This window comes from Aythya fuligula, chromosome 27 (genome assembly GCF_009819795.1).
Source record: "Aythya fuligula isolate bAytFul2 chromosome 27, bAytFul2.pri, whole genome shotgun sequence".
Taxonomy (NCBI): Eukaryota; Metazoa; Chordata; class Aves; order Anseriformes; family Anatidae; genus Aythya; species Aythya fuligula.
The window spans coordinates 1,294,747-1,317,308 of NC_045585.1; the positions used below are offsets into that span (position 1 = coordinate 1,294,747).

The 22,562-nt window shown below is 62.1% G+C and overlaps 3 protein-coding genes across 4 annotated transcripts; 1 reads left to right on the forward strand and 2 right to left on the reverse strand.

Moving 5' to 3' along the window:
* Window positions 1-6,630, forward strand: CKAP2L (cytoskeleton associated protein 2 like). Its single transcript, XM_032203999.1, has 9 exons — window positions 1-4; window positions 326-392; window positions 2,360-2,426; window positions 2,807-3,861; window positions 4,306-4,507; window positions 5,087-5,242; window positions 5,634-5,697; window positions 6,000-6,150; window positions 6,245-6,630. The coding sequence occupies exons 1-9, from the start codon at window positions 1-3 to the stop codon at window positions 6,468-6,470; spliced, it is 1,992 nt and encodes a 663-aa protein (XP_032059890.1). The 3' UTR covers window positions 6,471-6,630.
* A 1,049-nt stretch (window positions 6,631-7,679) lies between these two features.
* Window positions 7,680-11,307, reverse strand: LOC116499317 (cytosolic purine 5'-nucleotidase-like). Its single transcript, XM_032204000.1, has 17 exons — window positions 11,237-11,307; window positions 10,794-10,867; window positions 10,581-10,698; window positions 10,375-10,470; window positions 10,151-10,242; window positions 10,010-10,067; window positions 9,794-9,887; window positions 9,619-9,672; window positions 9,450-9,533; window positions 9,291-9,332; window positions 9,088-9,195; window positions 8,910-8,976; window positions 8,666-8,836; window positions 8,454-8,505; window positions 8,272-8,332; window positions 8,002-8,178; window positions 7,680-7,748 (listed from the first exon to the last, which is right to left on the reverse strand). The coding sequence occupies exons 1-17, from the start codon at window positions 11,305-11,307 to the stop codon at window positions 7,680-7,682; spliced, it is 1,488 nt and encodes a 495-aa protein (XP_032059891.1).
* Window positions 11,308-11,886: 579 nt separating this feature from the next.
* SLC20A1 (solute carrier family 20 member 1) lies at window positions 11,887-20,725 on the reverse strand. 2 transcript variants are annotated; one of them, XM_032204216.1, is made up of 10 exons: window positions 20,238-20,725; window positions 20,019-20,159; window positions 19,798-19,883; window positions 17,785-17,881; window positions 15,857-15,976; window positions 14,162-14,422; window positions 13,519-14,080; window positions 13,229-13,414; window positions 12,803-12,887; window positions 11,887-12,598 (listed from the first exon to the last, which is right to left on the reverse strand). In XM_032204216.1, the coding sequence occupies exons 1-10, from the start codon at window positions 20,581-20,583 to the stop codon at window positions 12,437-12,439; spliced, it is 2,046 nt and encodes a 681-aa protein (XP_032060107.1). In that variant the 5' UTR covers window positions 20,584-20,725; the 3' UTR covers window positions 11,887-12,436. The 2 variants fall into 2 exon arrangements, with proteins under 2 accessions (XP_032060107.1, XP_032060106.1); XM_032204215.1 differs by having other exon boundaries at window positions 13,519-14,083.
* Window positions 20,726-22,562: the final 1,837 nt, after the last annotated feature.

Genomic DNA, 22,562 nt, shown 5'->3' on the forward strand with positions numbered 1-22,562 from the left:
ATGGGTGAGGGGTGCCCCGAGCGCTGGGGGCTGCGCCTGCTGTGTCTGCGTGGAGTCACAGAGTACCCCGAGTTGGAGGGGACCCACAGGGATCATGGAGTCCAGCTCCTGGGGCCCCAAAAGACCACCCCAAAATCAGATCGTGTCCGGGAGCGGTGTCCAAACGCTTGCTGAGCTCCAGCGGGCTTGGGGCTGTGACCCCTGCCCTGGGGTGCCCGCTCCAGCACCCAGCCCCCCTCTGGGTGCGGAACCTCCTGATCCCTAGCGTGAACTGTTCCCTCGGGCCCTAACCACCTCCTGATCCTTCCCTACCATCTCCTTGCAGACAAGCGCAGGAGGCAGCTCCAGGAGTACCTGGCAGCCAAAGGAAAGCTGAAACACCCAAGCACCAAGTAAGTCACGGCGTGCAGCCTGCCGGCCTCTGCCTCGTCACTGCAGCAGCTCCCCGATGGGGACAGCCTCGTCTCCGGGCCACCACGGCCTGGGACAGCTCTGGTCCCGCAGCACCCCTGCTGTGCTCTCGCTTGGCAGCACAGCTGTGGTCTCAGCACCGATATTCCCTGCTGGAAACGTCTCCTCTGGGCATCTTCTGAGCCTCCACCAAACCTTATTTTGGGTTTTGAGCACGGCTTCTTGCAGCAAAGGCGCTGCTGGGTCTTAAAAAAGGGTCATCCGAGCTTGAGTGCCGCTCTTGGCAGCCTTCTGGGACAGGACAGAGTTAGGAAGAGGCTTTTTTGGTGCACTTAAAAGCACACAAACAGTGAAGCTAGGCATGACCCTCAGACCTCTTAAGCAACCTCAGACCTCAAAGGGGCTGGGCAGCCCCTTTGCTGCTGGGCTGTGCTGATGCGCTGCCACAAGCAGCCCCTTGTATGGCCTCGCTCTGCAGAACTTTTATCTGGAACTGCCGAGCAGTTGAGGCTCTGCTGCACTATTCCTCATGCTCTTGTTGGGAGCCATAAAACTTCCCCATGGGGAGAAGACAAAGGGAAGCAGCACCAGGGACCAGAAAGGGTGAACCAATCCCTGGTGCCAGGCTCTGAGGAACACCACAAATAGAATATAAACCAAATTCATGATCTTAATGGCATAGCACGCAATTGGTGCAGAGCAGAGGGCAGTACCCGGGCTCTCCGGTTGCAGTGAGGTGTCTGCAGGGGTGTCAGCCTTGCCTGGCAGCTGGGCTGGGTTCCTGTGCTGGTTTTACTCAGGTGGGCGGCCGAGGTCCACCGCAGCCGCTCTCTCACTCCCCCTCCTCAAAGAGGAACAGGGAGAAAATACCTTGAAAAGGGCTCAGGGGTTGAGATAAGGACAAGGAGATCACGCAGTAATTATTTTGATGAGCAAAACAGACTTGGCATAGGGAGATAGTAAGATTTATTACCTGTTACTACCAAGCTAGAGAAGTGAGAAACAAAGGAAAGAAAACAAAACCTTCCCCTGCATCCACCCTCTTCCACCTCCTCCTCCTGAGAGGCACAGGGGAACGGGGGAGTGGGGGTTATGGTCAGTCTACAGCACTTCTTCTCTGCCGCTCCTTCTCGGTCCCTCTCGTCCCCTGTGCTGTGGGGTCCCACCCACGGGATGCAGTCCTTGATGAACTGATCCGGCGTGGGCTTCCCACAGGCAGCAGCTCTTCCAGAACTGCTCCAGATATGGGCCCGTACCACGGGGTCCATCCCTCAGGAGAAAGTCTGAAATCTGCTCTCACAGAGGCACAAACAGCATCATTTATTGGCTCAGCTCTGGCCAGCAGTGGCTTCCTCACCTAATGTGGGGCAGCTTCGAGCTCCTTCTCACAGAAACCACCCCTACAGCCCCCCGCTACCAAACCCTTGCCACGTAAACCCACTGCAGGTCCCAAACCAGCTGCGGGAGCAGATGCTGGGAGAACCCTGCTGCTCCTTGCTGATAGCGGGCTCCTGTTTGCTGCCAGCGGGTGGGCTGCTGAGGGGCTCGCAGCGGGTGCTGGCGTGCTCCGAGGCGCCGCCGTGACGGCTGCACGGCCCCAGTGGGCTGGGGAAACGGGGTCCCAGCTGGGCAAGGGGCGGCACGAGCTGTCCGAGCCCCTCGCATCCTGCCTGCCCGGCCCCTCGGCTGCAGGAAACGCTTTGATGGCTTTTCTTGGCGGCGGCGGTCGTGAGCTGTGTGACGGCCCCGGGTGTCAGCCTATTGTGCCGCTTTTCCGCTGCCGCACGGGAGAAAAAGAAACGTGACGTGGTGGCTTCCTTGGCAGCTTTTTGATTTCGAAAGGCTTCTCGTAAGCTCCGGTTGCTGAAACAACGGCAAGTGTTTCAGGTATTGAACCTCTGCTGAGAGAGCTGCTGGATACCCCGATAACTTGTTTGCCTTTCTGCAGGCCCTATTTAAATGACCGGATTAATCGCCTGGAGCCAGTCCTAAAACCAGTTTCTAAACCAGAACATGTAAGTAGAAGAGAAATCTTTTCAGTCTGGTTTTACGTCTCACGCTTGAAGCACGTCCAGGCAGAACAGGGTCCACAAACCAGGACAGCGAGTTCCTGACCCCAAACGAGCTGCAGCCAACGTGTTGCTAAACAGCTGGCAATAAGACAACTAATTATTTTGCAGGGGAACTCGGGCCGAGAGACTTGCCCTTCATCTGGGTGCTGGCAGGTGTTGTGTTGGCAGCCGCTGTGATGCTGCTGTGCCCCCCTGGGCTGGCAGGGCCGGGGTAGGAGCGAGCTGCTGGGGTTTGATCAAGCTGAGCCCTCCTCATCTTTTGGGCTTGGAGACCTCTGGGCCCTGCTGGTTTTGGGGCTGAGTTTCACCTTGTCTCTCTCCAGGCTAACAGGAACAAGAGGGATGTTCTCCCAGACATGGCGGTGGATGCTGAGAGGGACAGCAAGCCCGTGCGGCCGGGGGGCCGCGCTGCCCCACAGAAGTTTCCAAGTACATCGTGGGGAGCAGCCGTGGTACATCCAAAGCAGCCGGGGAAGAGCACAAAGCTGTCCTCAGGGCTTGTACCAGGTGTCAACCCTTCTGCACCTCCCAGAGGGAGGCTCCCAGCTTCTGCCTCTGGTTCCCTAAACCCAGGAGGGACTGAGGAGACTGCATGTGGTGGCCCCGCTCCTGGGGATCCTTGCTTGCTGACCGAGGGCCTGCAGGAACAGCTGGAGAGCAACAAAGAGAACTTCTCAGCACAAGCACCTACACACCTCGTGCAGAGCAGAGCTTTTCAGTCAGATGGAAACAGCGTCACGAACAAGAGAGCCTTGGCTCATAGGCAAACCTCAGGCACTGTGTCAAGGACAATTAATAGCTGCCAGGCTAAGAAAACACTGATTCAGGACAAATTCAGGAAGTCTCTGCCAAGCTCAAAGAGTGCATCTCAAAAACCAAGTGACAAAACCCAACTGTTGCAACCCCCTCGGGCACTTGCTGTTTCTACTAATTTGCTGCATAAAAAACCAGCAGTAAAACATGAAAAAACGAGTACAGCAGGGCAACCTGTAGGAAAGCTACTTGGCACGCTACCGGGGGGAAGCCTTCAGCACCACAGTAGGGCTCCCCAAGCGAAAAGATCTCCCCCGAAGCCTCCAGCCTCCAGCAGGCCCCAGGGGACCACAACCCTGGGGTCCACGAGGACCCCCAGCGTGAGGCTGGGCGCCGCGGTGTCGGGGCAAAGGCCCGTGGTTAAAGTTGGGGCAGAGAGGAAGGACGTGAAGGCGCCGCCCAGACACACGGCGTTGTCTCAAGCCAGAGCCACCATGGGCCGGTCTCACAGCCCCAGAGCTCCAGGGGCTGTGAGCAGAAGGGAGAGGCTGAACCTGGAGCCGCCGCAGGCACGCGGGGTGCACGCAGGGCGCGTCCCCAAAACCCAGACAGCCGAGGATCGGAGGTGAGTAGCGCCTCGGGCTGGCTCTGTCCTTGCCTCCAGGGGACAGCAGAGCACAGAGCTGCTGAGCCAGCTTCTACCTGTAGGGCCGGGCTCCCTCAGCCAGCTGCTGGGTGGTTTGGGGCTGCTCTGGGCTCCCCTTTTCCCCCCAGAGGTTTGGCAGTCCCCTACCGTGCGTAACGCAGCCAGCAGCGAGTGGGTCGTAGTGGCTGGCAGGTGGAGCCTTGCTGGTTCGTGCAGCTGCTCTCCTGTTCAAAAATCTTCAAAACACACAAATTTGGGCGGGTTTGCCTTGCCCAGTCTGGCTCAGATGAGTTTTTAGGTTGGAGTTCCCACCGAGCAGCTGAATCTGGCTAGAGTGAGATCCAAGGGGAAGATGGGGAATAGCCCAGCAAGTGCTGGTGGTCAGAAAGTGGGGGTAACAGCGATCCCTTGGTCCCTCGACAGGAGGCAACTGGAGCAGTGGTTGGCATCCAAAGGCAAGACCTACAAACGGCCACCTATGGTGCAGTCCAAAAAAAAGCCAGTGAGAGCGAAGCTGCCCGTCTGTAGAGCTGTAGAGGAGGAAGAGAAAGCAGAGAAGCCCGAGCAGCTCCACTTGGACAAAATCAACAACCTGCTGACTGAGTGCCTGAAGCTCATCGAGGAGGTGTGGATGGGGAAGTGGCAGCTTTCAGAGGCTTCTCTTCCCTTGGAGCATCCCAGGAGATGAGGGCCACGTGCTCACACGGGTGTAGAGCAAGGATTCTTGCTTGTCTTGGGAAAAAGTAAAAGTCCTAATGCTCCATTCACCCCTGGAGTTATGGGGATTGGCCAAAGGCACGCAGGGCGATGACAAGGACAACAGTGACACCCAGTAACGTGGCCGATGTGTGTCCCCGTTGTCCTGGTACCGGTCTGCAGCAGGATTTCTGCAGCAGCAGCCCAGGCTGTGTGAGCCACCCTGAGACGTGTCCCTGGTGGACATCACCCCTGGCAATGCCACCTGCTAGCCCAGCGCCGGGGGTTAGTGGCCCTGCTACTGCCTGCACTGGGGAACCTCTCCCTCAACATCCCCCTGCAGTGCTTATTTTACTGAGGGGGAAATGGAGGCAGAGAAATGATCTGCCCAAGGTCATGCAAGAGACTTGTAAAAAGCAAAATCTGGGCTCAGACCCTGCCTCTTTTGCCCGGGAGCGCTGGCCCTGAGGGGTGGCCCCGTTCTTCACACCTCGTCCGTGTTTCGCAGGGTGTCCAGTCGGAGGAGTTCTCTGCAATTCTGTCCCACGAGCCCCGAGCAGAGAAATGCGCCAAGTTCTGGATCTGCAAAGCGAAACTGCTCGCCCGCAGCGGCCCCTTTGACGTGGTGGAGCTGTACAAAGCCGCAATCTCAGCCGGTGCTACCGTGAGTAGGGAGCGCCATGAGCGCTTCCCCTTGGCTCCCTGCGATCCCTGCCCTGTGCCAGCGGGTCACGTCGAAACGAGGGGCAGATTTTGGGCTCGGATTCCAGAGGAGGGCTGGGAGGGTGAGTGCCCTGGGCTGTGGCTGGAAGCAGCACGATGGCAGCTCCGTGCCTGGGCGGTGTAACAGCAATTTCTGGTGGGATTTACCAGCTGGGCTGTGTCCACCCCGCAGCGTGCTCGCAGATCCGACTTAGGGCAGGGCACCGCTGCAGCCGTCAGCCTTTCCCTCCAGCACAGGGTGCAGCAGCAGCAACCTTTTCTCCCGTTCTCTTTGGACTATTCTTTGTTCCTGAGTCATGCCTGCCTTGACCTGTGTTTGGCTTTTCTTGCAGCCGCTCCAGGAGCTCAGAGATGTTGTCCTTGATATTCTGAAGACTTCAGGCCAGCCGCCAGGAGGTAACACACGCACGGAGGGGCCGGCTGGCAGGCTGGGGCTCCCTGCTGCTGCGGGCAGGGAAGCAGCACGGTTTGCAGCCTGTGCCCGGTGTCCCTGTTGACTTTGATGGTGACGGAGCATTGTCAAAGTCCAGAATCCTGATTTCAGAAACAGGGCAGGAGCCCTCTGCCGGGGCCAGGCCTCAGCCCAGCAGGCCTCTAGCGAGGTGCCCTGGGCTGCGGGCAAAGCGCTGCGGTGCTGTGAGCCTGCTCCAGCTCTGCCCTCTCTACAACCGTGCTGCCCTTCTCCTCTCTCCTCTCAGGGGAAAATGCTGAGCAGCCCGTGCCCTGGGAGCCCACAGCGCCTTGCCTGGCAGAGAGGGAGCACACGGAATCGACTCCCAGCATGGCGGGGAGCTCCCTGCCCAGCCTGCCCATCTCCTCCATCAAACTGCAGGTGACATCCATACCCAGGTGAGCGGAGCTGCCCACTGCTGGCAGCAAGCACCTTCTCCCCGTGCCAGTGCTCCTGCCTGCAGGGTTTACCTCCTGGCTCTTCTCCCCGCAGGGGAAGGGAGCTGCCAGAAGGCCAGGAGCTGAAATTCCTGACGCCGGTGCGGCGCTCGCTGCGGATAGAGAGGGCCGCGAGCTGCTACCCGGTGATGCTGAAGGACCACGACCCTGTCGTGTCATCCCTCAATGAAATCCTGGATGACGAAGAGGACACGCAGTACGTCTTCCGGAAAAATAAGGCTTTGCCGGAGGTGGCAGAGATGGAGATTTTGAAGTTGTAGCCCCAAAGTGCTCCCCGAGGGGCGCTGGCTGCCCCGTGCTTCTTGCTGTCATGCACTTACTTCACCCACTTCTCCTGTTGCCTCTCAGATGTAAATACGTAGGGGTGGCATGTAATTAGCCTTTTCCTCTGTTTTCAAATATTAAATAACTTGCAGCAGAGGTGCAGTGTGGCCTGTGAGTAGTGCGTGAGGTCCGGGATGGGAGGCTTGGGCTCCTTGCCCTTGGGGCTGCCCGTGGCTCTGCTCTGATGCACGCCCTGGGTTTTGTGCTCCAGGACATCGTTGGGTCCCTGTGATGCTCCAGCACCCCCTGGTGCTTCAGGAAGTGGTGTCCCCAGGGCTTTGCTCCAGTGCCCTGCCTGGCTGACATCTCCCTGCCAGGAGGCATGCACAGACCCTGTCCTGGACAGCCAGAGCCACCCATGGTGGCACCAACCGTGCCAGACTTGTGCCATGCTCTAGCCCCCAGGAGAGGTTGGAGGTCCTGGGGTGCCTGACGGATCGCAGCAGCTTGGGCACAGGCCCCCACGGATGCAGCCATCATACACAGGTGGTGGTCTGCCCCCTTTTGGGGGTCCTTGGGGGTTGCCAGGCCTGAGCTCTGTGCGTGGTGGGGCTGGGGGAGGCCAGGGGGTGCAGCTCAGGACCCTTCTGGCAGCACAGCCCCATTTCCCTACTGTGAGAGGGGTGAAACGGTGCTGCTGCCGTAAAGCACAGGGCAGAGCCCCAGCCTTCGTCTTCCCATCTCACCGCAGCCACTGCTGGCTTTGCTCAGCATCTTTACTGGGAAGCCTTGATGGCTGAGGTGCCGTATCTGGAGGTCCTGGTGCAGGATGCGGCCCTGCTGGCAGTGAGGGGGCTGGCTCAGGGCTGCTGCCCCCTGCCCGGGGGCCTGCACACAGTCCCAGCTGCTGGATTAGGATTTGGGAGTCGTGCTTTGCTCCCATCTCCCAAGCTCTGGGGCAAAAGTTTTCCTCATAACTGATTTTATGTCTCTTCCACTCTATGACACCAATAAAGCTAAGCCAGGAGTTAAAGAACCTTTTATAAATAAAGGGTGAAAACAGAAGAGAAGAGAAGGGCACCGCTGTGCGGGGACAGGACGGGGCCACCGATCGTCCTGCAGGCAGCTTCAGTCCTCTGGGCTCACTGAGTGCCCTCGGGGGGCTGGCACCCACCAAATCGGCAGCCAGCGGTGCTGCTACGGGCTCAGGCCTCACCATCCTCTTCCTCCTCCTCCTCTTCCTCCCTGATGGAGTCCTGGGGGACCCCTGTGACCTGAGACAGAGGAGGGGGGCTCAGTGGGCACAGGACCCAACCGTCATTGGGGTGCCAGCACCAGGCCAGGACTTGCCCACCTCCATGGCATCCACGGGGCCGTGTTCCACCGTCGACTCGTGGGCCATCTGCAGTGGAGAGAGGGGGCGGCGAGAGGGGCTGGCGCCCAGCACCCAACGGGCTGGGGTCCTCCAGAGCCCCCTCAAGGCAGGAAGGGAAACCGAGGCACGGCGTGGGGGCAGGAGCCGCATACCAGGACGGAGGGCGCCCGGAAGAGGTAGCTGAAGGGATAGTAGAGGAAGTTGATGAAGGAGGCGGCGTAGAGGTCCGCGTAGCGCATCAGCTGGTTGGCGAAGAGGGTCTGGCGCGAGCCGCAGCGGAAGAGGCTGCCCATCTTCCCGTAGCACATGTCCATCTCGTGCGTGACTTTCTGCGGGCAGGGCAGGACGGTCAGGGCACCCGGTGCCCCGTGCTGGGGTGCTGGATGTGGGGGCACAAGCGGGGATGGGTCCCCGGGTGTCACCTGGATCCGACGCTTGATGGAGCTGATGTCCGGGCGCTCACTGCTGCCGCTGTCCAAGTGCCTGCAGCGGGAGCCAAGCCCTGAGCGGGGTCTCACAGCTCACCTGAGGGTCCTCCACGTGTCTCCTCCAGGTCCCTGCACCCCGTGGTGCCCCAGCCACAGCCCCCCCCGTGCCCACTCACTGGTACAGCTCCGCCAGGAAGAGGTCCAGGCTCCGCAGCTCCTCAAACAGCTCTGCAATAGCAAAGGGTCCAGCTCAGCACAGCCACCGGCCCCAGCACGGCCACCACAGGGTGCTGGGACACGTCCCGCCCTGCTCGGCTGTCCCCAGGTCTGCTTTTGTCACTGTTGGAGGTCCCAGGTTGGAGGGCTGCCCCAGCCAAGCCCTGCTCACCGCTCTTCTCCGTCCACACCTGCAGCTCGCGGGCCAGCTCGGGCACCACCAGGAAGGTGCGCCAGCCCTGCCGCTTCTTGGACTTGAGGATGTCCCCGAAGATGTGGTCCCCCATGTACAGGATGTCCTTGCCCTTCACGCCCAGCAGGTCACACACCACGTCCGAGGAGCCTGTGCCAGCCACACATCAGGGCACGGTGCTGCCGTGTCCCCGTGCCACCGCGCTGCCCGGCCGGGCACTCACCGCCGGAGTAGACGGCGCAGTGCTGGAGGGGGCCGGTGTATGTCCCGATGCGCAGCTTCCCCGTGTCCTGTGGGGAAAGAGGGCCCCGTGGTGGAGCTGTCACCTGCGCCGGAGCCACCAGGCTGTGCCCGTGTTCGCAAGGTGGCAGAAGGGTGGCACGCGGTGGCCGGGTCCCCACCGTGTTGACTTGGCGCAGGACGGTGCCCTCGGCGAAGAAGAGCGGCTTGCGGGTGTCCACCACGATGAGGTCGAAGTAGGAGCGCCAGGGGCGCTGCGGGGTCTCGGCCTGCCAGGGAGCAGGGTACGGGGTGGAGAGGGGGTGACAAGAGGGGGTCACGGATGGCGGGGGGGCTGCCAACAGCACCCGCAGCACGGCCTCACCTTGTCCCCGTCACTGAAGTCGAACAGGTAGGACATGATGGCCTGCAACGACAGCCGGGGGCACTGCCACCACACCGTCCCTCAGGAGGGCAGCTGTGGGGTGGGGGGGCTGTGCTCCGTGCCCTCTCCCCCCCCAGGCGTGAGGGTGCTGCTACTCACGTCGGTGTAGTTGTAGTCGCTGTTGGTGGCCAGGAAGACCTTCCCCACTTCCTTCATGCGGCTCAGCAGCAGGGGCACGCGGGGCTGGCGAGGGCAGAGTCAGGACACTGGGGGTCGGGGGGGGGCATGGGGGCCTGGTTTTGGGGTGGGGGGGCTCAGAGCCACTCACATCTTTCACCACGTATTTCTCCAGGTTCTCCAGCGTCTTCTCCTTCAGGCAGCCCTGCAGAGGGGACGGGTGGTGCGAGCTCGGCGTGGTGCCAGGATCCAGGCATTTTTCGTCCCTCCCACCCCCCCCGTTCCAAAAAAACTTCTGGGGGTGAAGCCATGCCCATGGCACCCACCGAGAGATGGACTTGGTCCATGGCCTCGCGCACGTCCTGGAACATGCTGCGGAAGGACATGAAGAGGTTCCCGTGCTTGTACCCGGTGTCGCAGCTGCAATCGGGGGGGGGAAATGGAGTGTGAAGGTGACGGGAGGCCCCCTGAGACCCCCTCCTCACCCAGACTGCCACTGGGGGGGGTGCCACGTCCTGTCCCCTCCCCTATTTCCCTCTTACTTGACGTATCTGGAGCAGTTGCTGAAGAAGTCCACGAGGCAGGCGTAGAGGTAGGTCTCTGCCAGGGAAAGCGGCCGTGAGTGGGGGCAGCGCCATGGGGAGGGCTCGGGGGGTGAGGGTGTGTGTGGGGGGGTCACTCACCCGTGAGGTTGAAGAGGGTGTTGAGGATGTGGAAGCGCTTCATGTCGTCCCGCTGGATGAACTTGTTGGGGTAGTAGTGGAGGATTTCGGCCCTGGGGAGGGGGCACGGAGCCGCTGTGAGTGTGGGGAGCACCTGGCCGGATCCTGCCCCTCCAACCACAACCCAAAACCTCACCGCCTGCACCCCGAGGGACCCCTGCGACCCCCCCGAGCCCAGAACTCACCCCTTGAGGAAGCGGAAGCCGTGGGCGCAGACCAGCAGGTTCCCGTGCGAGTCCACCTTCAGCAGGTTCCCGTACAGGGCGTCGAACACCAGCCCCCTGCAGCACGGACCCCCGTGAGCATGGTGTGGGACGGAGGGGGGGGTCCCGGTGCCCCTGCCACACGCGTGTCCCCCCCGATCCCGTCCCCAAAGCCCGCTGGCACTCACCGGGTGGGGAAGGTGGGGTCATACTTGTAGGCGAGGATCTCGTGGGGGTACCCGATGGAGACGAGGTGCTCCAGCAGCAGCTGGAAGGCCAGCTCCTCGTAGTCGGGGGACTTGTACACTGCAGCGGGCAGGGGGGTGGCGTGGGTGCGGGCTGGGGGCAGGGGGGCAGCACCCCGAAATCTGCCTACGTCCCCTCCCCACCGCCCCACGCACTGGCCAAGGTGTAGTCCATGTCGAAGCCGAAGCATTTGATCTTCTCCAGCGCCAGGCTGCGGTTCACGAAGATCCTGGGGGCGACCGGGGGTCAGCACTGGGGGGGTTTGGGGCGCAGCGGGGGGAACGCAGACCCCCCACGGCAGGTGCCCGGTCCCTTCCCCAGGCGAGGGGCCCCGCGGGGAGAGATCAGAGCAGAAAAAGGGGCTTTTCATCAGAAAAAAAGGGCTTTTCAGTAGAAAAAAGGGCTTTTAGTAGAAAAAAGGGCTTTTCAGCTGGAAACGGAGCCACGGTGGGCTGGGGGCGCAGGGCACGGAGCCCCCCCCGTTTGCTCAGGGCGAGCGCAAGGGGACCCCGGCCTCACCCCCCTCTATGCCCAAATTTGCCCATTTCCCCCCAAATCCTCCCCCCGCCCCTCCAGCCCCCCCCCCCCCAACCCCCACCGGTGCTGGCAGTCCCTCCGCAGCGCCCGGGGGTCGCCCTGCCCCGGGCCCCTCTCTCCCTCGCTGCCCATCACCGCCGCCTCCGGTCGCCTCCGACCTCCGCCCGTTTTAACGGGGCCCCGCGCCCCGCCCCGGCCCCGCGGCCCCAGCCCCGGCCCCCGGTTCCCCCCCGGCCCCGAGGCAGCGGCGCCCTCCCACGGCCGCGGCCCCGACGGCGCCAGGAGGCTGCGGGCGGCCCGGTGCCCCCGGGCAATCATTAACCAAGGGTCAAGGCCCGGCCCCGCACCGCCCCCGGCCTCTCCCCCTCGGCCCTACACGAGGGAAGCGCCCCCCAAAATCCCAAGAACTGTGGGGCCGGCCCCCGAGGTTGGGAGTGGGGGGCACTGTGCACCCCCAGGCCCCCAAGGGCTTGTGCCAGGCTTGGCCAGGAGCCCCGCTGAAAGCAGTGACAATTTGGGGTCAGCCCCAGCTGTGGGGCCATGATAAGCCTCCCCCGTGTCCCGTGACAGCAGGGGCCATGTGGGGCTCTTATCTAGGGCCACAGGCCCCGCTCACACCCAGGGTGTGGGGGGACAGCACAGGGAAATGGGGGGGAAAGCCAGGAGAATATAAGAACCCCCCCCCCCAGAAAGAGAGGCACAGCACTGGTGTACGAAGGATTTCTTTATTGAGTCCGAGGTAGCAGCAGTGAGCAGGGGCTGTGGTATTGGGGGGGGGCCCAGGGCTGCCCCCCAGCCACAGGGGGACACGAGGCAGCGTCACCACTGCAGATGGAGGCAAAGCTGAGCACAGCGCAGCCTGCGGCCCCCAGCCTGGGGCAAGGACCAGCAGCACCAGTCCTCCTCCTCCTGGGGAGGAATCACTGCAACGGGATCCGAATTAAAGTCATGAGAAATAAAAATAAAATAAAAAAGTGTCCTCCCACATCACTGCTAATCTAGACCTACAGAGCAGTGGGACAGCCATGCCTCGGGCAGGCACAGGCTCACAGCCGCACACCCCCTTCTAAAAACGTAGCGCCAAAACCATTAAAAAACAAAGATACTTCAGTGACAACACTAGGCAGAAGGGAGGGGAGCCCTGTGGATGAGGACAGGCCTACGGCACGCCGGGAGGCGGCGGGGGAGCGCGCTCGGCTCCCTCACGGTCGGCAGCGGAAAGCAGGCACAGCGCGAGCGGCCCGGGGCAGCAGCAGGCGCCTCACACTCCCAGGACGGCGTACTTGAAGACAGCCATGATGGCAGCGCTGATGAGGCCCGAGATAGGCACGGTGACGAACCAGGCCATGAAGATGTTGCGGAAGAGATGCCAGTCCACCGCCTTCCTGGAGCGCAGCCAGCCCACGGAGACCACCGAGCCCACCTGCCAAGGAGACGGCCCCGTCTCAGCGCAGCCCTCGCCCGTGGGGCTGCCCCACACGCTGAGCCCCAGCGGGGAGACCTGGCACAAGCCCCTCGTTGCCACCAGCTCCCTCATCCCACAGGCTCACGGCTCTGTTTCGGGGGGTCAGCAGCAGCCTGTCCCCCATCAGCAACAGGATGCAGAAGAGACCGGGCTCATCCTTACCTTGCAGTGGGTGGTGCTGATGGGGAGGCCCACGTTGGAGGCGATCACCACGGTCAGGGCAGACGCCAGCTCGATGCTGAAGCCACTGTGGACATAAAATGCATGGGAATGTGGCATGGGGCTGGCACCAGGACCCCAGTGCCCCCCTGACCATGAAGATGATTTGGCCCCAGCCATAGCTGGGGGCTGCTCTGCTCCCCCCCACAGGGCCCAGGCAGATCCTGCACAGTGGGACCAGCTCCTTGCCTGGGACCAACTCCTCCAGGGCAGGAGGTTGGAGCACAGCCCCTGCAGCGGGGGTCAGCAGGCAGGGAGGTGTTACAGGGCCATACGTGCCCCGGGTAAAGCACTGGAGGGGTGTGAGTAGAGCCCTTCTTGCCTCGCCCAGGGCTCTGGGAGCAGGACACGGTTCCAGCCCTGCCTTACCTTGACGGTGTGATGGGAGTCAGGTCCTTGCCCATCGTCTGGATGACTCTCCGTCCCCACACCCACAAACCGATGCAAATCCCTGCGCCGCCGTACAGCAGCAGCCAGATGGGAGTCGCCACTTTCGTAGCCACATCGCCCGTCTGGTAGACGAGGTAGAGCGCAACCAGAGGGCCGATGGCATTGCTGCAAGAGGAAGGCAACCCTTAGCTGGCATGTCAGCTGAGCAGGGCAGCGCCCGCCCCGCAGAGCCAGCAGAAGGGGTGAGCTGGCTGGCCAGCCCCACTGACCTGACATCATTGCCACCGTGAGCAAAAGAGCCAAAGCAGGCAGTGAGGATCTGCAGGAACTGGAAGAGGAGGGACACCTCGGGCTTGTCCTGGTCCTGCCATTCCTCCAGGGAGCTGCTGCTGCCCTTCCTGTTGCCGATGCCCATCTCCACCTGGGCAGCGTTCAGATCCACGTCGGCAGCGGGGTGCGTATCCGCCACCGCGTTGCAGTAGCTGGTGTAGCTGTCCATGCGCACCCTCTTCTTGGTGTCTGCGGCGGGCCAGGTCAGCTTCTCCATCTCCTCACCCCTGGGCTCACCCTCCCTGGCCCGAAAAGAGTCCAGGGGCATGCCGCAGATGGCCATGGTGTAGGACGTGTAACTGTTGTTGCGGCGCAGGGGCTTGTCCCCCGAGTCCCCCATGCAGTCCCCCATTTTGGCCAGGTGCAGTTTATGCAGCAGCTCTTTGTAGAGGCCGGAGTCCTTGTGCACGGTGTGGTACTGGTACTGCCCGCTGGAGCTCATCTGGTGGCTCACGGCCTGGTTGAACTGCACGAGGTTGCCGTTGGGCAGCTGCACGGCTCCTGCTGAGGGAAAAGGAGGGGAGTTAGTGCCCAGGGACCCACAGAACCCAGCACCCTCCCCACCAACCCCCCAGTGCTCACCACTATCAATGTTGGTCTCCTTCAGGTCGACGCTCGGGAGCCTCTCGCGCTCCGGGACCTCCTCCAAGTCCCCCAGGTTGAAGGACACCGTCCTCTCCTCCACAACCACCCGGTGCGGCATAGGCGACACCACCTCGGCTATGGGGCTCTTGGCATTGCCTGGACCATCGCCCAGAGGGGCCTTGGGCTCCTCGTGGTCTTCTTTCAGGCTGCTGTTCTTCTCCATCAGGGGGCTTTCAGAAGGACTCGATTTAATCTCTCCTGCCAAGAGAAGCAGATGCCATAAAGCCCCTGCCCTCTGCCAGATCCACACCCGCCCTGCTGCCCGCAAGGCCCATGGCCCTCAAGGCTAGGATTTATGGCAGACAAATTGGCTTCCACCTCCCCGGCACTGAACTTTGGTAGCTGCTCCCTCTCACCCCAATGCTCATCAGTCACACCTTGCCCAACGCTCAGCAGCCAGACTGTCACAAGCCAGCTCATCTCCTATTTTTAGCCCCTGCACACCCACACCGGGTGTGGTGAGCACCATTATGGGGATGTTGCTGGTTATTCCGAGGGCAGAGATTCCTCTTTCAACAAACAAGCCATGTTTTTCTCAGTCTGTGCCCCCTCCCTTGCTGCCAGCACCCCTGGGCAGTGCAGCACCTGAAGACAAGGGGAGCACCCAGACAGGGCCCTGCTTCTCTCCCGGGACCCCCGAACTTCTCCATCCTCTCCCCACTGCCTGGGGCTTGGCTCCAGCTCCTGCCACCACGCTGCAAACCCAAACAGCCCGGCTTGCCAGGAGCAGCCTCCAGCTTCCCCGCACTGCTTGGTTTCCTGCTCCGAGGGGAGCCAAGCCGGTGCCTCACCAAGCCCAGGAAGCTGAGGCTGTTCCTGCTGGGAACTCGCAAACAGCGGTTGGAAACAGGAGCTCAGCCCATCCAGACACCTCCACCACAACTGCCACCCACCCTGGCACCAAGCCCCCAGCAGCCCCCAGCCCCACGCACAGGAGCTGAAGGCAGGGAGGAGCTGCGTGAAGCTCCGGCAGCTGGAAGGATTTCAAGGGCAGCCATAAAAATGTTAGTCACACCCCAGCTCCACCAGCCTGACAAGGACACTCGCTATCCCCTCACCTACATCCAACGAGGAAGCTGACTGCACGCAGAGCTCGTGTGCGAGACCCCGCACAGCTCCGAGCTGCCTGCGCTGTTAGAAGGGTGCCGGGACTGCTGTTTTGGATGCCTTTCAACAGACATTTCTGCCACGGGGAAAGGATTTCATAAGATTACGCAGCTCTGACTTGCTATCTGCAGCTGCTGGGCCAAAGATTGATCACCAGGTATGCCCGGGATTAAAGGTTACGCCAGCTGACAGCCTCGCTGCCTCCTGCCTGAGCCACAGTGCCAAGAGCAGCTCAGGATTGCCCTGCCCAGCAGCTGCCAGGTAGCAGAACATTGCTCCCAGGGGGGTTTTGGGGTCTCGGCAGCCCCCAGGTGCTGCTGGTGGCAAGGAGCTCGCAGGGCCCAGCCCGTGGCTTGGTGAGATGCACCCGGTGACTCAGGGCTGGCAGAGCAGCTTAAGTGATAACTGCAGCTAAGGATCCCTGCTAATAACAGCCCTGGGGCTAATGAGGTCTCCCCGCTGCGAAAGGAAGTTTGTTAGTAAGCGCGCCCTCCCCCAAAGGATCACAAAGAGGCAGGTACTTACGTTCAATTTTCTTCTTCATTCTCGGACATACAAAGAACCAGACGACGAGAGCACAGACAACAGCACTCCCCGCCGAAATTAGGAGGATACCCCAGAGAGGAAGTTTGTCAAAGCCCAGCACTAGGAAATAAAACAACGGATCTTGAAAACCCCAGGGCCACAGCCCCCTCCGTGTACGACTTGGGTGTGCAGAGCAGCTCCACCTGCAACGCCCGGGCTGGCCGGCCCGCCAGCGAGCTTCCAATTTAATGGGAAATCCACTGCTGACCACACGGAAACCAGGAGCTTAGCACACGTGGAGCCCCACCAGGGTACAATCTCCCCCATCAAAAGCTAATCTCTTTCACATGCTCAGACACTTTCCCTCCTCCCTCCCGCAGCCAAACCCGATTAGCGCCCGGTGTGCATTCTGCCTGAGCAGCCCCAGGAATACTCGCGCCCGCCTCGCGCAGCCCCGTGTCCTGCCTTGCTGCAATGTCACAGAAAAACGCAGCCAGGCTGCTGCAGCAGGCAGTGAGTGCTGCCTCCCCTGGCACATCGGGCTGGGAAGCCGAGGGGGAGAGCAAAGGCAGGACCTCGGCTGCTCCCACCAGAGAGCCGGGCTGCCCCCAGCACCTCTCCCAAGGTGATTTCTCTGCTGAAACCTGCCGAGAGGCACCCAAGGTGTTAAGTGACCTAGTTCCAAGCGCCCCCACATGCAGCGTGACTTCCAGCAGGCGCTTACACCTCACAGTCTGCTGCAACCTGTCAGGAGACGGAGTGCTCGTGATGGCTCAGCTCCTGCATGTCCTGCTGCAGCCCTCACACCACCATAACGCACTCTGTTAACCTGTGAGCCCCGGGCAGCCTCCAACCTTGGCTTGCCAAGGGCTATGAAGCCCACAGGGAGCAGCGTGAGGCTTTGCCCCACTCCTCCAGCCAGGCACTCAGGCTGAACACGAATCCACCTGGGGAGGCCGAGCTGTGAACCAACCCAGAGCAGCACTGCTGCTCAGTGAGCTCGGTGCCTCTCAGCCTCCTCCTCTTCCTCACCCGTGCCCGCCAGGCTGGACACCGCACCAGGCACACCAAGGGGAGGGAGCTGATAGCCCTCGCAAGCCTTCCAGGCACTGTTTACAGAGAAAACCCTCAAAAGCCTCAAAAAGCACTGCCTCCTGTCAGCCTCCAGCGACCTCTTCCACTGTTCCACAACAGGAAACCCACTCAGACTGAAAACAGCTCACGCCGAGTTACTCTGACTGATGGAAGTTATGATTTGGTATTTTTCCCCCACCAGCCTGCCTTCGGGCTCTGCGGGTACGCCGCTCATTACGCCCGTGCCAAGCGGGCAGGCGACAGGGCTGTGCTTTTCCCGTCCTGCCCGGCTCTGTCCCCCCCCCTACACAACAGCCAAACAAACATTTCAATTTGGTGTTCCCAAAGGGCTTTCAAACTGCAGCGAACTCCTCTTCTCAGTACAGGTGCCAGCTGCAGTGCGCCAGCTCTTCTCGCCAGGAAGTCTCGGGGATAATTAGTTTATTCTTAGGGCCCAGGTGAACAGAGAGGCCACGGGCTCCACGCCCGGCCTCCAGCCCTGCTCCTAGCCTCACTACCGGATTGTGGGGAGCCCGAGGAGCCTCCCAGCAGCAGCTGGTACCTGAGGTTAGCACAGGTTAGAGAGAAGGAGAAGGGGAAGTCGCGTTATCTGCCAGTGCTGGGGAGTCTAAGGAGAAAGGTCTGTGGGGTTTAGTTTGGGCAGGCCTCTGGCTGGGAACTATCTAGTACAGAACTCAGCGCACGCTAGCCTGCCGCCTTCTGTAACCGGCACAGGCCAGCCGCCTTCTAGGAGAATTCAGCCCTGAAAAGCAAAAAGGGGTAAATCGTGCATTTAATGGAGGCTTTGTAAAGAATTCCAAAATTCAGGTTCAAGTATTCAGACGTGTACTTACAGGGCGCGCCGGTATACATGATGGAGAAGAGGTTGATCCCCACGGTACAGGCATAGAAGACAGGCAGAGCTCGCAAGCCGTTGGGGACGGGGTCTGCCTGCAAGACAAGGTCGGGAGCTGCAGGAACCCGGAGCCCAGCACCACAGGAGTGGCCACCCCCAGCCACATCGTGAGACTCCCCAGGCCTTCAGCCCTGCAGCGTGCCCCCAGCCAGAACCAGGGGGCACCTCCAGGCCCCCGACACCCCCTGCAAACACACGCAAGCTCTTGCAGCCCTTCCTCAGGCTCCAACCGCACAGGATTTTTCACCTCACCGGGTGCTTTCAGACCAAACCATTTGTCAGTTTTGCCTCTCCAGCTGACCCAGGCTGCACAAGGAAGTCCACCACCCACAAGCAGCTTATTTGGCCTCATACCTGCGCAGAGAGGCCCTCGTGCCGGCAGCAGGAGCACTTAATCTCTACCGCTGCCCGGCAATCCGGGTCCCGTGCTGATGCAAGTGCACGCAGCGCTGCCGACCACGGCGAGGGGGCCGCAAGCAGCCGGTTCCGTGCCAGAGCCACTCGACAACAGGAAGCACGGGGGGCAAGCACGGCTCTCAAAGGCCAGTTATGCAAGGTTACTCCGACAGCAGTGACGCCGGATTGTTTTAGCAGGTTGCCAGGCAGAAAGCAGCAGCGATACGATCTTAACATCTCTCGAAGCAGAAGTAGTTAGATCCCAGCCCTAAACTCATTTAAGTCATTAAACTCAAAGGCGCAGAACAAACTGATTACACAACAATGCTGGAGTTGGCTCCCCTGGACGGCTGGCTGAGTGTCCCTCACCAGCAGTGTCGCGTGCTTCACAGAGGTTTGTCACCTCCAAAAGGTGACATTAAAGCCACCACCTCCATTTGCAACATTTTGGGTGCCAATTTCCTTTTCCTGGACCTCCACACCCTTCAAACAGGGAAAGTTCGTTCTCAAGCCCCACCACAGAGCCCCTGGGTTCACCTGGAGCCTCACAGCCCTGCCAGGAGGCTGCTGCTACCTGACCAAGTTTTAAGGCAGAGAAGAACCCAGAACGATTTGCCTGAAGGTTTGCCTGAAGGTTTGCCTTCAGCTGCAGGTTTCACCCCAGGCTTGGACTTTGGCTCCCAGGCCAGGCACTGCACCCACAGTGACCAAGAAGAGGACACCGGGGTTCCCCGAGCTCTGTGCTCAGGGCATGCTGCCCCAAATGCAGCCCCTGAGCCCCCCAAAGTAGCTTTAGACCTGCTGCTCGCAGGTGGCTTGGGATGGAAACGCTGCTCCTACGTACGGGAAGCAGCAGTTCCTTTGTAGGCTAATGCCAGAGCAGATCAAACAAGCTGAAGGAAGTGCAAATTGGCACGGCCACAAGTCGTGCCTCCTGGCATACAGCAGCACCCAGAGAGGTGCAAGAACCCTGCCCGGCTTCAGAAAAATAAAAACAGCAGAAACTGCTCTGCTTCATGGTGATACAGAACAGCCTGGAGGTGTGGGCTGCCCAGCCAGCCTCTCCTGGGGGGAAAGCACACTTTCCACAGCACCAGGGACAATTCTGTCCCTTCCAGCTTCAAAACAAAGTCATCGCTGTCAGTCGTTGCCTTCATCTGCAGCACGGCTCACCCTCGCACCATGAGTCAAGGAAAATCCTGACAAGAAGCTCTGATGTTATCAATTCCAGGCTGCTTTGCTACTTGGAAGCCGCAGCTGGTTCTCCTCCAGCCAGGCAAGGGACACTGCCAGCCCAGATGTTTTGGAGGAGGTAAGTGAAGCCTCCTTATCTCCTGGGCTCCATTTCACAGAACAAGTGCAGCTCTCGTCTTCCCCTAGGTCCCTTCAGCTACTCCTGGACGGGTGCCCACTCAAGGCTCACCACAAGCACACATCCAAACCCATGCACCTGCAGAACTTCTGATGCACATAAGCCAACCAGACCCACTAACGGGCACGCTGCGAGCCCCCAGCAGCCCCAGGCTGTCACAACACACAGCTGGCCCGTCCTTACCTTATGAAGAATGAACCTACGGACAAGGAAGAACAGGATAGCAGACATGATGCCAGACAGGAGGGGTGAGATGAACCAGGACATCACTAGGAGAGAAGAGGTGTGATTAGAACCACGCTGCTGGGAGGGGAAGCCCTGGACATGCAGGGTGGCAGCATGGGCTGGTGCTGCACGCAGAGGTGGTCGCGCTGTGTCTGGAGCCATCACCTCGCTGCACTCACCGATTTTTAGCAGCTCAGACCACTTGACACCTTCCTGCCCTTTGGCCACCAAGGAAAAGCCAATCGTTGCTCCGACGATACAATGGGTACCCGAAATGGGAAGCTTCAAGAACGAAGCCACAAGCTGCCACACGGCCGATCCTGCAGGGCGAGAACAAGGCTGGTAACGGAGCCACCGGCACGGGGCGGCACGGCACGGCGCGGCGCGCGGGCACTCACCGAACATGGCGCTGATGGAGCCGGCCATGAGCAGCTCCTGCGTGGCGTTGTACATCTCCACGTCGATCAGCCCCTTGCGGATGGTCTCGCTCACCTTGGCCCCCAGCAGGACGGAGCCCACCGTCTCGAAGATGCTGGCCAAGATGCACGCCTGGCGGAGCGTCACCACGCCCGAGCCCACCGCGGTCCCAAAGGAGTTGGCCACGTCGTTGGCACCCACGGAGAAGGCCAGCACGAAGGCGATGATGAAGCCCAGCACCAGCATCCAGAGGAAGCCGGTCAGCGCAGCCGGCACCGCGCCGCCGCTCTCCGCCAGCGCCGTGACACCGGTGGGGACCGAATCCATGGCTGCTGCCGGCGGTTTGGGGACGGGGTGGGGGTGGGCTCGGGATGTAAACAGAGCGTGAGGTACGGAGGTGCGACAATAAATAAGGTACAAAATTAAATAGGGCTGCGGGCGGGACGCGGGGCCGCTGCTATAGGGCGCGGGCGGCGACGGCGGCGGCGGCTGCTGCGGGGCGGCCGGGGGCGGTCAGGGCCGGGCCGGGCTCCATGGCGAGGGCGGGCGGGGGGGCGGCCTCTTCATCCTGCGGACAGCGGGCGCTGAGCGGGCGGCACCGCGCGGACACAACGGCCGCTCCCATCCCCAAAAGCCCCGAAAAACCCCGAAAAGCCCCGAAACCAACCGGAATCGCCCCAAAACCCCTCCCAGGTGCCCCCCAGGTCCTCCCATATCCCTCCCAACCCCCCCCTCCGAGCCCCACCCATGGCCGCCCTCCCCCGCCCCGCTCACCGACAGCGCCCAGGGGCCGGGACGGGGCCGGTTCCGGGAGCACCGGGACGCGGGCACCGGACGCGGGCTGGGGACGCGCTGAGCTCGGCCCGGCCCCTCCCGAGCTTTTATAGCCTCCCTGACACGTGACCACCGCCATCCCCCGCCCCGCTCCGTGACGTCCGGAGCCGCCCGGCGCTCCCATTCGCCCGCCGGCCGCCGGGAGGGCGGGGCCGAGCCGCTATTGGCTGCCGGCCGCTCAACGGCCGGGAGCTGCTCGGGGACCTCTTGGCGCGCCTCTCGGCGGGCAGCGCGCGCCGGCTCCACGTGGGCGCCGCCCGCTTCTGGCGCGGCCCCGACACCGGCACCGGCACCGGGCGCGATCCGGGCCCCGGGCACGGCACCGGGCACAGCCCCGGGCTTGCCCCAGCTCCGCCCGGCACCGCCGTGAAGCTCCCGTGCACGGGGCCCGCCGGGCACCAGCCCCCGGCCGCCCCGGGCCCGCCGTGTCCCCTCGTGTCCCCCCGTGTCCCCCCTCCCCCCCGGTGCTGGCTGTGGCCGCCCCCAGGAGCCCCCCCCGGGGTGCCCGGGGCTGGCCCCAAGCCCCCCACCCGCTGTTTTCCCGTTGGGTGTGTGCACGTCCTTGCACGCCGCTGTTGCACGCTTCCTGCTTCCTCGTGGACGGGGACACGTGCGTGAGCGCTGCCCCGTTGCTCCGTGCCCCCCTCGAGGCCGTGCCCAGTGCCCCGCGGCTGCCCAGCTCTTCCCTTGTTCGGGCGACCCTTGCCCGGCAGGAACCGCGGCCCAGCGGGCAGAGCCGGCCGGGGGCAGGGGGTCAGCACGGCGCAGGAAGCCGGGGTGTCCGGCCGGGGGGCTGGCAGGGAGCCCACCCGTGTCCAGCACTTGGCTTGTGTGTGGACGGGGCACGGGTCAGTGGCTCGGGGCTGGGCCGTCGTGAGCCGTCGCCTCGTGGGGCCACCTCTGACGTGGGCCCGCTGCTGGCATCCGCTGGGGGAAGTGGCCTGGGTGCACCCGCCCCGCTGACCCCGCGTCACAGGGCCAGAGTCCGGCCCGTGTCCCTGCCGGCCCCGTGTCCCTGCTGGCCCCGTGTCCCCGGCCACGTGCAGCACCGGGCGCATGCAGCCGTGCCGCGGCCCTGGGCAGGCTTGGGGGCAAGGGGAGATGGGTGCTGGGGTCTTCTTACCTCTCCTGGCTCCCCCCGTGGTGGCAGAGGACAACCCCGCACCCTGACCCCATCCCTGTCCCTCATGGTCTCCCTTTTGTCCCAGGTGAGCATCTGCTGGAGAATCAGGTGGGAGCCCCTGGACGATGCTGTGGGGACCCAGGACTTGGGGCTCCCAATCCCATTTCCTCCTGGAAACGATTTCCAAGCACACGGCGGAGAAAAACCCAATGAAGAGTGGGCAGTGTGGACTTCCAACAGGGACACTGAGCTTAGCCGGCCTGACAGCCCGCACAGCGAGGTGGCTGGCTGGGTGGAAGAGGAGGGCAGCGGGTGTTGTTCCCCTCCACTTTAGCAAGGTTTTGATGCT